Below are 14,195 nucleotides of genomic sequence, written 5' to 3'. Positions count from 1 at the left end.
TTCAAGTATACACAGTAAAGTCTAGGAAATTTAAGGTCCTAGGCCCTCTTGCCTTAGATTTAAAGTTGAAAATCGTGTATGTTAAACCTCAGAAATTACAAAGGTCTAGCTGAAGTCTGCAATACCTGGTAGGAAAAGAAAGTCTCCCACTGATACCACCCTTTCAACACACCTATTCAATGACACTCCTGCAAGAGTACAACCCCATTCAGCTGTTGTAGTGTTAACTAGGGTGGAACTGGTTTTATATGCTTAATGAGTAGACAGCAGCCTTCTATCTAGTCCAGCTCAAGGCAAAATGCACTTCCTAATGATCAGACCTGAGCTCCCAGAACATGGCAACTCTCAAGCTTTCCATCTGCTTGGAAATTTGATTGGAATGTGTCACATGGATGGGCAAAATAAAATTCTCGTTTGCACCAAGAATTCCAGTCCAGCAACACAACCAGTTTTAATACCTATTACCTCTTGCAGACAAGGATGCTTGCTGGTTCAGTTTTAGTTCAACAACAAAAGGTTATTCAGGTCGTATTCTGAAGAACTCCTAAGGTTATACTTTCATGCAGGAATAATTCTTGTTCCAGGCATTTTGCGATGGGGGGGGGGTGGAAAGAGTTACCCAGCAACTGCATGCTGCTGCCCTTCAATAACTATCTCATACATTTACTGTCAAGAGGTAGTAAATAGAATATCTCTATATTTTAGGTAAGTTACCACTCCACTTTTTCAAAGTAGCCTACAAATCTACAAATCCATGGCCAAGATCTTTTTCCTTTGGAGCAGGCAGATTCTTAGCACTCAACAATGCACCAGATTCTGAAATGGCACACGTGTATGAGAACAGAGAAGATGGGAGTGTGGTTTGGAAGTCAACTACTGCAGAATGGGGCCCAAGCGCCCCAGGAACACATGGCAGCACATAAAAAAAGAATGCACTTACCTCTTCATTCCAGAAACATTGGCTTCACCAGAGTATGATCCTTCTGTTGTAGTAAGGGAAAACAAGTGTCAAAAGACAGTCATCCCAAATTGGATCCCATCAGCCCTCCTTGGCCCAAATGCAGAACAAATCTGTCATAATCCATGGGACTGCCCGATGCCTAATTTAACCCCTCACCCCCACCCTGATGTTCCTTCTAAATCTTAGAAGTGAAAGGACCCCTTAACGCAGAGATCAGAAACCTGTGGCTCTCCAGAAGCTGTTAAAACCACAACCTCCATTATCCCAGACAACGGAACAAAGCTCATGGAGGTTGCAAAATCTGGATGGCCACAGGCTCCTCAGCCTGCCCTTAAAGCTTTTACCTGCCCTCCCACTGAAACCCCTTCAGCTCCCTTCATGCTTCTTACCTACGCCAAAGCCGTCACCCATGTCCATTGGCTGCAAAAGAACAGAGCAAAAAGTCAAGGGAGAGACCCAACACAAGCCTTAAGCTGCTTCCTCACCACTTTCCATCAAGATACATTACTTGTTACAGGTCCTGTGCAAGACAGTGGCCCTCGACTGCAGGCTTACAACTGAAAGGCACACCTTGGGAGAAATCAGCACCCACAAAGACACATTCCATCTCCTGTAAGCAGTGCCAGGAAAGGCGCCCTCCTCCATTCTAGAGACCCTTTCTTCCTCATCCTTCCCTGCTCACCTGTCCAGCAGAAGAGGCACTAGCATCATTGATATAGCAGTCGGGGATTGCCTGCCGCTGGCTGTTGGAAGGCAGCACAGGCTGAAGCAGAGCTCCCTTATTCAATATGCTTGTCTGCAGAGACATCTGCTGGACACCCTACATGGAAAGGTGGACCAGGAAGCCTGTTACTGCACGTTAAGCCAATGGATATGGAGCATTTCATGGACCATCGACCACTATGGGGGCCCCGGCAGGCTAGCCCAAGGCATGCAGCAACGTACTATCTACTTGTAGAAGGCACACGACTGATGACGCATGGTGTGTTGTTACTGTGACAGCTTCATGCATAAAATGCACCTCCCCGCCACTGAGACAGGCACTCCCAGGATGCAGGTGGACCAACCAGCCAAGGGTTGCTGGATCTACAGAGACAGGCAATCACGGGGAGACAGAACTGGTACAAAGGAGAGCCGGTACCTGAGAAGGAGGAACAGAGCCCTGCCTGACTGCCACTCCTCCAGATGCAGCAGAGGTAGCATTGGCCCGCTGTTGGGGAGTCTGGGCATTAGGGGTCGCCAGCAAGCCACTCCGCTCCGAGACTATCTGACCTAGGGGAGGGATGGTGGGGTAGAAAAGGTAGGTTATGTCTCTCAAGGGCTGGCATTTGTTACACTTGTCTCGATGCAAGAATGTAAAAATTGTCACAATGAGGTAGGGCCGGAACAGTGATGCAGGCAAGCAAAGCATCCAGGCACAGAAGCCGGAGAGCTGGCACAGAACAGCTCAAGAGAGCCACATCCAGATGTTGTTATCCCTGGGCAGGTTGGTCAGCAGTACTGTACATTAGGTCACGTAAACCTTATCACCTATTGAATGCCAAAGAGGCTCTTAAGAATTTTCTGTTCTCTTGTCTCTCTGACAGACAGAGACACATTTCATTAGTAGATTTTTATCTTGAAAACACAGATATCTGCAAGACGTTTGGGACAGCACTGTGCTTTGTATGGTTTTCGCACCTTATTGCACATCACCCAGCATTACCATTGTACCATCAGTGTGAAGGAAGTCTATGGAGTAGCTAAAGAGAAGGACAGACAACAGAAGCAAGTTCTTCTAAGTCCAGGAAGTCCCAGTTCAGAGAAGCCATGCACAAAAAGGGTGCTGACTGACTACACCCAAGAGTTTGGGGTCTCAGAAATCTGGTTCCCTGGAAGAAGGGGGGGGAGAATTAACCGGTGCGTTACTTTCTTTTCCAGTCAAGTCACCCCCTTGAAATGGGAAAGAAGTTTAGTATTTATTTTAGTTACTTGATTGTATACTGCTTACCATAAATAAAATCCAAGACTCTGTTTGAAATGTAAAATAGAGATCTAAAATTATTTCAAACAGAAGTTGTTATCCTAGATTTCACTGAATGCATAGGACAGCAGGATCCCATGCTAATGCCTCCATCCCTTCTCTTAAAAGCATGAATTACTTGAATGGGAAGCACTGTTCTTTTAAAATGGTAACAAATAAAGCCAGTTTTTCATGTTCTTAATTGCTTTTACAGAAGTTTTGGAATGTTATACCGCAGGGTAATAAACATGGCTCACTCCAGATGTTCTGAGCTACAACTGCTGGGTGCGACACCTGGGGGGGGGTCACCATGTTGCCCTGCTCTGCTGTATTTTATTGATTTCATGGGTGGAGTGTATGTCCAAAAACGTGAACTACAATCTTATTAATAAATGAAATAATTCCAGTAGTCAGTTTCTCACCAAATGTCTCTGCGCTCTTGGTCCAAGCATTTAAGTCCCACTGGAATTTCATGTCTCCATGGGGCTCCACAGGATCGACGATCATTTTGAGAGCCCTGTGCAGCTGGAAGTAAATCTGAAGCAGAAGGGTGTGGGGAGTGTGTGAGAGAAAGAGAAGCAAGCTTAGTTGTACCAAAGGGAAACCATTAAAAGCTCATTCACTACCATCAATATAGTACAGTCTAGCTGGTCAGTCAATACCCTTCTGCACTGTCTTTGGGTACCCAGAATGGATACCCATATGGTGTGGCAAGAAGGGCAGAGATTTTAATGCAAACCGCAGAGAACCATGGCAGGTTTGTTAAAGAATGCAGTTAATGGGTCAATTCCATTAGTGAGGAAAGAGTTCCTTGTGATAAGACTTCCTTATCAGTGCTACTGAGCAGCTTCGGTACCTAACTTTATGTATTAGAGGGCTCAAATTGCAGCATGGGTTGTGTTGTGCACAGCTCACAGACTTAACATATAGAATAAGGAGAACATACGTTTAAAGAAGATTGGAAAACATTTATTGACTATTTGGGAAATAACTGTACAGCTGAAAACGCTGGCAGCATTAAGATAAATTCAACAGGGTAAAGAAGTTTTGATGGATGCAGTAATGGAATGCTGAATGGTATGGTTTTTTAAAAAAATATGCAGGGATTTATATGTGAAACGAACCATGGAAAGAGAAGAAGGTAAGTCATTGATATCTTAAGGATGCAGTAAGAGTATTTTAAATTGTAAAACAGAAAACTTAATCCCAGCTGATTGAATGGGATAGCCACCTTCATATAACCAACCAGCTTGAATTTAATTAATGCATTAAAGGTGTTAAGATCATAAGAGTGGGCTGTCCTGCCTGGCTTAGCTAAGTCACTTCCCCTCACCTTGGAAAGAAGGGTTTCGTGCCTTTGTTCTACCATTCCACCATGTGAGCCCTACCAGGAAGGAGGTCTGCGCTGGTTGCTCCAGGCCCAAACCACGTGGCTTTCTTACAAAGCCACCTTTGTGTTTCTGTACAAATAATTTAGAAACACTTACCACTATGGAACCTAAGCTTCACTGCCTGTTTAACAGCTGGGTGGAAAAGCACATGACTCCGACCTTTGAAGAGTTTGTAATTACAGTCAACCTTGGTTTTCGAATTTAATCTGTTCCGGGCGCGGCTTCCAATTGGCTGCAGGAGTGGAAGTTTGGCTTTTGAAAACCGTTCAAAAACCGGAACAATCACTTCCGGTTTTTCGATCGTTCGGGAGCCGAAATATTTGAGTTCAAAGGTGTTCGGCTTCCAAGGTTCCACTGTATACCTTATTTAACTACAAAATGTATCATCTTTTACTATGCTAAGGGAAGTGGGGAACTTTGGAAGTAACTTAGAAGGGGCTATTTTAAAGCTCTAACAGGCTGTATTCCACGCTTTGCTTTGCTTTGCTGCATCTTTTGAGATTTTAAATCTCTGCTGGGGTTCTCTCACCAAAGAGTACTTGTCCCAAACCTGGATCTAGGCACCCAGAGAATTCTGTTTTTTTAATACATCTTTTCCTTTAACCAAAATGCAAAAGCCGATAGGTGGATTAACCTCAAACATGAAGCAAATATCAAACATTTGAGAAGTGCCAAATAACAGCTTGAAAGCTCTCAACAGGTCCTGCATGGGCATGTGGGAAAGGAGCACCAGAGATCTCACCAGTTTCTTCGAAAGCAGCAAGGCAGTGTTGTTGTCGCTTTCCAGGGCCCAATTGGCAAAGCGTAGGATATGCTCCTGGTGGCGCTGGAGCTTTGTCATGGCCCAATGTTGTCTCTCCAGTTTCTCCTGCTGCCCTTCAGTGACTTTCTGTAAAGGAAAAGAAAAAAAGGGAATACTTGATTCAGTATCATCATAGCCACTACTAACTTTATCTAGTCTTACTATACCCAATATTGGCAGTGACATAGTCAAAGTTAAGCTTTGGCTGCCACATATGAAGTAACTGTGGCTCAGGCCTTTATTGTGCATATTTGCAGTGATGGTGACCTGTGCAATAAGGCCACCCCCTCAAGAGCAGTTCTTCCCAGAGTCAGATTTTGTTCTGCTTTTTTAAAAGCATGGTTGGTCCTCCTTGATTAGATGAAAAATGACTGCAAGCTAGTAAGTGAAGATTACTTTGATTGGTGGCATTCAAGTTTTCTTTTGCAATTTTCTTCCCCACCCCAAACTCTCCCGTCTTTCCCCAAAACCACCGCGCTATGACATGCCCATTCGCAATCAGAAGCGGTCATTTCAGTCTCTCACCTGCGCATCATTAACCAGCACCTTGCCCCGCTTATTGAGCTCCTTCATGATTTGCAGGATGGCCATCTTCACATCCACCTGCACTCGCTTCTGCACATCTGCCACCTGCCGGATCCTGTGGATTTAAAGCAGGGGGTAGCATAAGGCTGTGGTCCCCAGAGAGCCAATAAGTTCTGTACAATTCTGCTACCAGTGCTTTTTCTCCCATAATCCTTTGAAAAGCCTGTGACCCAAAACCACATGACGACCCTGAAAGCTTAATGGATGCTAACTGTGGTCATCTAAGAATTGGGTCTTCTGTAAACTAGGCACTTACGAGGTTCGCACTTCCTTGGTGGACTTCTGGAGGTTGGCATGCTTATCTCCCAGGCGCTTCACCAACGAGGCCAGCATCTTGCGTTGGTTCTTAACTGCATCCTCCAAGAACTGGTACCTGCAGAGGAGGGTACAGCCCTCATTTGGTGACAGTACTGGGATTCTAAAAGCTATTATAAAAGGTGTGCTCGCATTTTCTCTTGCAATTTTTATTTTTATTTATTTAAAAGGATTTATAGAAAAGAAAAACATTCAGCTGTTTTATTAGTGCTTTAGAATTGTTGCTTGTTTTTACAGTAATCCTTCTGTGCTCCCTACGGGAGGAAAGGCAGGGTATAGTAGTGGTGAAACAACATCCTGAGATTCTTGCATAGCACAGGGTTGGACTGGATGACCCTCTGCAATTATACGTTTCTATATTCTGATTAACCATCAAAACCTATTGCATCTTAAAATCTCAGGCTGGAAGGGGGTCAACACCTATATGGCACTGGCTTTCCCCACTTATTGTCAAGACCAATTTAGCAGAAGCAGGTGGAGGAAAGGGGTGAAGAAATAAGCCTAACTCAAGATAGGAACAGCCAATTTTTCTTGATGGAACTTCCACATGTGGGCATGGAATGGCATTCTTACAGCCAAGACAGCCTTCCCTAACCTTGTGCCCCTCAGATGTTTCTGGGCTACCAACTCCCCATCAGCCCCAGGCAGTGCACCAAATAGACATGGCTTATTTGAGTGGCAGTCCAAAACATCTGCAGGACACTGGGTTGGAGAAGGGTGACGTTGGCTGATGAACTCCACAGTTTGTCTCAGGCAGCAGCAGCAGAAGGCATCATTCTAGATTGACAGGTATGTTTCTACATAGCCAGCAGGAATGCTTACTGGTGATCCTTGTGCACATTCAGCTGGCAGTCCCGGCAGGTGAGGGTGTCGCAAGTGTCGCAGAACAGCACCAGTGGCTCATGCTTGTGGACGGAGCAGTACACTGTCTTCTCTCTCTCCTGGGATTTGGAAGAGCCTAGCAAGAAGCAGAGGACAGCCTGTTTACCCTTGCAAGGCACACACCTCAACAGATTCAGCATTATGTGGATGGGAGAGAGAAAACCATGGCATTTGCGCCGACCATGCCAGGGCCAGCAGCACTAGTTTCAGACAAGTAATGTTTCTCTCGACTCCCTTGGAAGTTATCGGGGACCGTGCTGAGGAGGGCTGCACGGAGGGGGTGGGAGCCTCCCCCTGCTCCTGATCAGGATCCTGAGTCTTCCCAGGAGCAGTAAGACAGTATAGATTTGGAACAGTGGTTGACAGAGGGACATAGTTCAGAAGGGAGAAGCTGGGAAATACTGGATGGGGAACAGCTAGGAGAAGAAAAACTGGGAGAGAGAGGGTTAACAGATACACTGTCTCTGGAAAGCATTCCTCCACTCAGGCCCAGAACAATAAGAGCCCAGAAGGTGGCAGAACAGAAAGCACAGAGGGTGTGAGCTCAGGTTACAAGATGCAGTAGTGACATGGGTGACTAGGGAGTCATGGGGTGGAACTCTTAATTGGGAGCACCCCGTTCATAGGAAATGTGTTCTTTGTTCTCTCACTGTGATCATTAAAAGTTTCTAAGTGGTAAGAAGACTCCTTTTCCTTTTTCCTGCTTATCTACTGCCAAGGAAGGGAGGAAGCAGATTCCCTGAAGCCTGACAGGCGTTTCCACCAAACACCCATGACAGTGAACCTTTGCAGCCCACAAGACCTTCTCCCTATGCCGCCAACTTACCTGTGGACCGGACAGTGTGTTCCTTAGTGTACTTCACTCTCTGGTGAGCCTCCACGCAAGTCTCGCACAGGGGCTCTTGGCACTCCACACAGTAGCTGGTGGCCGGGGCATTGTCTTCACAGCTGGTGCAGCACTGATGGGAAAAGGAACATGGTTAATTAACCATTAAGAACAACAGAGTCTTTTTCCTCCAACCACCCCAATCGGAGAGGCAGAAACAGCCAAGGAACATCCAAAGACTGAGCAAAGAAACATTGGAATACGATGTGTGTTGTGGGGAGTGGGGGGTGACCCCATTACCTGGTTAGCTTCTCTGGCATCCCCAAAAGACTCTGTTGCACCATCCCGCAGGAAGTAGTTCTCCACTATGTCCTTTAGGTAACACTGGTGCTTGCACACTGGGCAGTCAACCACTGCAAAGAGAAGCACAACGGAAACATCAGGCACAACCCACAGGAACACACTTATCTGTATTTTCTGGAAACAATTTAAGACATTTTTTTGTTTCGTTTCGACAGCCTTTTCCAGCTGGATGAAAAAGTCTCTGCCTTGGAGATTCTACGTTTTGTATTGCTTATAAGCCTATCTGCGGGGGGGGGGGGGGGAACGGTTTGTACTGCTTATCATGATTTTTACATTTTTTAAACAAAAGGATATATGCTTGTAAACTGCCTTGTAGAAATAAAAATGGAAGACCCACAGAAGCACCTAGCAGAACCAGTCTCCTCTACGTTATCTAGCCTGTTAGCCATATTTGTGCAGCCATTTCAGGATAAGGTGGGTTTGCAGATAAGAGAGAAGCAATGATAAGACGCACGTCAATGCTTCTGAACTGTTCTCCCATTACTCATCTGCCTTGCCAGGTCAGCAGCCATCACTGCAACCTGAAAAGTGGGGGAGGGGTACTCGCTTGTGCTCGCTCTCTCACTCACTCACTCACTCTCACACACACACACCCCAAATTCCCTGCTGCCTTGATTTCCCTCTATATCAGAAAGATATAACCAAATACACCTGTTTTACAAATGGTTACAGAGGATGAAATGGAAGAGCCACACCAGCAGCTCACATGTAAAGATTAGGTCAACTGCTTCCATTCTGGCTGGTCATATTAATGACTCAGAAACTTTAAAAACTGGTGCCCCTCTATCCTACTTTCCTTTTCATCTCATGCTTTTAGACTAATATCGTAGGCAGGGACTGTCATGTTTTGTGTACAGCACTGACCACATTATACAAATTATAAGCAACCAGTTATTAGTAAAATAAGCAAGTCAAGTCCTTCATTCATTTCCCCTGTGCGTGTATTTCACACATGTGTGCAAGGATCCATCTAGCCCAAGATTCCAAAGCTGCCCATTTCACAATCCACGTTTCCCCCACAACCTATAACCAACTACAGTGGTACCTCGGGTTACAAACACCTCGGGTTACAAACTCTGCTAACCTGGAAGTAGTACCTCGGGTTACAAACTTTGCCCCAGGATGAGAACGGAAATCGCGCACCGGCGGCAGCAGGATGCCCCATTACCAAAAGCGTGCCTCAGGTTAAGAACAGTTTCGGATTAAGAACAGACCTCCAGAACGAATTAAGTTCGTAACCCAAGGTACCACTGTACACCAGTTTGCACTTATTTTTTAAAAATGTGAAACATATTTGTGTAGATTTTTGTTATTTCCAGAGCAGTTCACACCACAATTCCAACATTAAAGCAAAAATTTTAGAATCAATAAATACTTGTATATTTACCACATCTTATTTCACCATCGAAGTATTCACAATGTTGTCATCTTTACAAAACCAAGTAACAGCCAGAATGACAACAATTGGCAGCTAAGCCAAACTATTTCATACCGAGATACACTATTATTATTCCCCGCGTTTTTCCTCTCTGACAAGACTGAAAGCCGCTTACAGATAAAAAGAACCACTAAAAACATAGGAAAACAGTAATTTAAAAAACAATAAAATATTGATAGAATTTAAACTACAAACACTCTATAAAATCTGCTTAAAGCATACAAATAATTACAATAAAAACAGCACAGCACCACCCCTTTGATTAAAAGCTGTCAATTCCTGAAATCCTGTTGGAACAAGAAAGTCTAGCAACTAATATGCAAGCTAGTATATTAAAGAAAAAATATTTTGGCTAGTTCTGACCATACACCTCAGTACTCTCCAAGCACAATCACAGACAAGATCGTCAATAAGCACAGCCTTTGTTTTATAATAGCAGATATTACTTGAACACAATTCTCTTTTAAGGGAAAGCTACTGTAGAAACCTTTGTTCTGCAAAGCTTAGCATTAACATGAGATGCAACTATGGGCAATAGCCACCAGTTTAAATGAAACCTCCAAAAAGATTCTAGAAACATACAATATGCCAACTTCCCAGAGTTATCTGGCCGATGCAAACAGTGGGCAACTCATGTTGTTTGGAGGGGGCAGAGGCGCCAAGCAAAAGTATGGCAATAATGAAGGGGAGCACTCCCTCAAGGAGCCCTATATACTTTTGAGGATAAATATATAGCTTTCTCCTGCAAGTCATCAGCTGTAATTTCTCAGGGCATCTTTGAAGCATCCGATTCCAAGAATGAATTCAGTTCTGCAGAGAAATGATGCCTGCAGACTATTGTTTGCCACTCAACCCACGTTCTCTTGCTGAAGGCTGCCCTCCTCGGTTCAGGAGACAGGCCCGAGAACAGAAGTCGCCACGGTCTTAGAAAGTAGCCAGGTGCCAAGTACATTCTCCAACTGGCACGGGTCATGGGTTAGCCAGCATTTTTTGTTAGAAGGGGGGAGAACCTCAGTTAGCTATGTGTTTGATTGATTTAGGGGGGCAACTCCCCCCCACCCCCCTTGGCCACACCCATGGCACAGGTCCAATTGTGAACATGTGGCGATCTCTCGATGCCAGGTTGGCAACTGACATCTCCATCTGGCTGGCCTCTCCAGCTTTCTTAAGCAGGTATGCAGAAGAGCTTATTCACTGCATTTATATCCCACCTTTTTCTTCATTGAGTATATGGTTCACCCACCCACCCTTCTCAGTTAATCCCTACAACGACTCTGAGATAAGTTAAGAGATTGTGACCTGTCCAGGGTTACCCAGTGAGCTATATGACTCAGTGGAGATTTGAACCCTGATCTGCCAGGTCTGAGTCCGACACTCTAACCAATACACTGACATGGCTTCCTGGAGTAATTCTGCTATGGGGCAGCTACATACATTAAGATGGTAAATAAATATGGGGAAAGCAATATACAACTTGGGAGAAGGATCCAAAATATTTTCTTTGAAGCTTGAATTCATTTCATCCTAGATTGTTTCATTTGATGTTTTAATGTGTTATAAACAGCTTTGAGGTTTTATTTCCTTTAAAATATAAAGTGGTATTGAAATGAAATGAATAATAATATGTAATAAAAGGTAAAGGTAAAGGGACCCCTGACCATTAAGTCCAGTCACGGACGGCTCTGAGGTTGCGGCGCTCATCTTGCTTTACTGGCAGAGGGAGCCGGCATTTGTCCGCAGGCAGCTTCCAGGTCATGTGGCCAGCATGACTAAGCTGCTTCTGGCGAACCAGAATAAGCGCACAGAAACACTGTTTACCTTCCCGCCAGAGCGGTACCTATTTATCTACTTGTACTTTGACGTGCTTTCAAACTGCTAGATTGGCAGGAGCTGGGAACGAGCAACGGGAGCTCACCCCGTCGCAGGATTTGAACCGCCGACCTTCTGATCAGCAAGCCCTAGGCTCTGTGGCTTAGACCACAGTGCCACCCACATCCCATTAATACATAATAGATTACACCAAAAAAAATGTGCCTAGGCATTCTGTGGTGGCAACTGTACCCAAGCTTTAAAGTGTCATTTTGTGAATAGCTTACATACCTGAGTTTCTAACACTTGAGTGCCGCCTACCAAGAAGAAACAAAAGGAAGCCTCATTTATCAATTTTATTGCTGCAAACCAAAAGATCAGCAGCAGGCGCATTTGTGCAATCACCATATGAACAGGGGAGGAAGCATTCATGAGGCTACAGAGCTGAGGTGAGGAAACATGGAGGGGAAAGGGGGAGAAAAACTAAAGGCAAAGCTTCTGAGATGGAGAAGAGCACCAATCCCTAGTGGAGATGGACCAAAAGCAGCCCTAAATGTGCTATGTTGCAAATGATCCTAGCCACCATGGCAACACAAAATCTCACAGCACAATCCTGCCTATGCCTACTCAAAAGTAGGCCTCTCTGCACTGGCCTGTTTTGTGATCCACACCGAGATGCTCCCAGGACTACAGCCTAAAGTGGAAAAGGTCAGGCTCCTTCGCTACCATCACAAGGCCTACCGACTACCACTGTTAAACATCTGTTTTAATTTAGTGCTCCAACCCATCCTGAATCTTCAGGATTAAATACGTAATTTATAGCATTTTATAACCCACTCTTCAGCCAGAGTGGGTTTCCAGAGTGATTGAACACTCACTTCCAGGTTTGCAACATTCGGGAGCCAAAACGTTTGAGAACTAAGTTGTTCAAAAACCAAGGTACAGCTGTATTGGAAAGGGAAGAGGACAAGCAAGGCCAGGCTACAAATTCTTAAATGTTTACAAGGTTTTTATAACAACCAGCTTTGATGGAAACATGCTGTTCAAAGCTTTAAAAACAGGCTTTAGATCTAACCTTTCTAAAAGTAGCTGTAACATAGCCTATTCATTTCAATAAGCTTCCTCAGAGTATGACTTATACTGGATACAGTGGGCCATCTGGGGCCTAGCTGCAATCTGCTGGCTGGTCACTTCCCATCACAGCAGCCAGGGTCACAAAGGCCCAGAAGATGCCATTGCCCACCAGGGTAGACTGTCCTCCTGGTCTTCCTAAAAGAGTAGTCGGGTTCAAAAGCCTCAAGGGGACAAATGATGGTACATGGCAGCTGATGGATATAGTAAGCAGAGATGGATCTTTCCATTTCAATTATTTTTAAAAAAAATGCAAGTCTGTAGTCTCAATGAATTTTGTTTCACTGTTATTTCTAAAGGCTAGACTACAAGACCAAAAAACAGCGCTTTGAAACAATGGCCCTGGGCCAAGCATGACATCATTCTTCCACTGAGATAACAAGAAGGCTGTATTTACATTGAGCTTCAATTCTGCTTTCTGAATATGTGGAACACAGGAAGTATTCCTGAGATGAGCGAATCTTACACTTTTATTTTATATTCTTAGAAGTCGGCAATAGGAAAGTTAGTTCAGGCTCTTAAGCAGTAAGGACTAATTTACCGAAATGTAGACAAAGCAGCCCTCTATTTTAGTTTGAGGGCAAGCCCAAAAAAGAGAGAAAAAAGAGCAGAAAATGCACAAAGGGACAACAGCAGGACTATAATTCTGTGTGGTGCTACCATGTGTTCAAATAGCACGTAAGTCAATTAGCTAGTGCAGGACAAAAAAAATACTTTGTTCAAATCGTATGTTCAACACCACAACCACCCCACAAAAAATAAGCTATTTAAGAAGGCGTGTGCTAAAATACAATTTTAGTCCACCACTGGTAGATTACCCCCTTTTCCCTGTCTTGTACAAAAAACCCTGCCAAATAAGAAGGTTGGTACTTCTGTTTTGCTATGGCTGGTTATAACCATCCATATACCACAAATTGAAAAAGAACCAAATAAATTCTCTAAAGCACAAGTTGTTCACACATTTATAAAGACACAGGGTTTTGTCAAATTGCCCTCTCTGAGTAGAAGGGGTTTGGTTTGGTTTTTATTTTTGCTAGAAGGAAACACCTCTTCTAGGCTGCTTTTCAACTTAACTGATTCTGTGTTTTTCTAGTGAAGACCATTTCCAAGTCTTTTGTGCACATCATTTACTCCAGCTAAATGGGAGCCCTGGCTAAAGATATCCTCATCTTCAGCTAAATCCCCCATCTTGTCTTCATTTGCTTTACAAAGCAAGGCGTCAGCAATCCTTAATGGAAAGCCCTTATCTCCCTTCTCTCCACTTCTCAGGAAACTCATGGGGTTGAGGTGGGAGATCATCAATCTTCACATACTTAAAGGAACACAAACTTGCCCTTAAGCTACAGAGAGAAAGAATGGCTGGGTGATAAGGAAACTCCCCCACATGAAAACCTTGGCATTTCCTTTAGAAACAGAGAAAGCTCAGGGAACAAAGGCACATACACAAGAGTCTTGTTTCATTTTTGAAGAGAGTTCTACATAACTTGTTACCCAACAAGATGTTGCAGAACTACACAGTCATCTCTGGACCACCACCACTAAACATTCACCTGATGCTAAATGGAGCCAATGGACAACTGCAGCTCACAGTAAACCTCAGCAAATAGTCAGGGATGGAGTTGTAGCCATATAACATTTGGAAGGCTCCAAGTTCCGCACTCCTTTCCTAAAAGCATTTTCCTTGGGGGAT

The 14,195-nt window shown here is 44.3% G+C and overlaps 1 protein-coding gene across 4 annotated transcripts in view; it reads right to left on the bottom strand.

The window, feature by feature from the left end:
• Positions 1–14,195, bottom strand: part of TRIM28 (tripartite motif containing 28) — a 31,183-nt gene that overhangs the window by 7,826 nt on the left and 9,162 nt on the right. For 3 of the 4 annotated variants that reach the window (XM_080978411.1, XM_080978408.1, XM_080978409.1), the window contains exons 2-12: positions 8,065–8,177; positions 7,765–7,897; positions 6,879–7,014; positions 5,998–6,114; positions 5,682–5,796; positions 5,097–5,243; positions 3,386–3,500; positions 2,103–2,233; positions 1,644–1,781; positions 1,351–1,381; positions 941–983 (exon numbers count right to left, since the gene is read on the bottom strand). In XM_080978411.1, coding sequence (XP_080834537.1) covers positions 941–983; positions 1,351–1,381; positions 1,644–1,781; positions 2,103–2,233; positions 3,386–3,500; positions 5,097–5,243; positions 5,682–5,796; positions 5,998–6,114; positions 6,879–7,014; positions 7,765–7,897; positions 8,065–8,177 — 1,219 coding nt within the window. The remainder of the gene's footprint in view (positions 1–940; positions 984–1,350; positions 1,382–1,643; positions 1,782–2,102; positions 2,234–3,385; positions 3,501–5,096; positions 5,244–5,681; positions 5,797–5,997; positions 6,115–6,878; positions 7,015–7,764; positions 7,898–8,064; positions 8,178–14,195) is intronic. The other variant, XM_080978410.1, reaches the window with a different exon arrangement.

Source organism: Podarcis pityusensis (assembly GCF_964106645.2).
Source record: "Podarcis pityusensis genome assembly, chromosome: 13".
NCBI lineage: Eukaryota > Metazoa > Chordata > Lepidosauria > Squamata > Lacertidae > Podarcis > Podarcis pityusensis.
The sequence above is the reverse complement of the archived record's forward strand: the minus strand, read 5'-3'. Positions and strand labels throughout refer to the sequence as shown.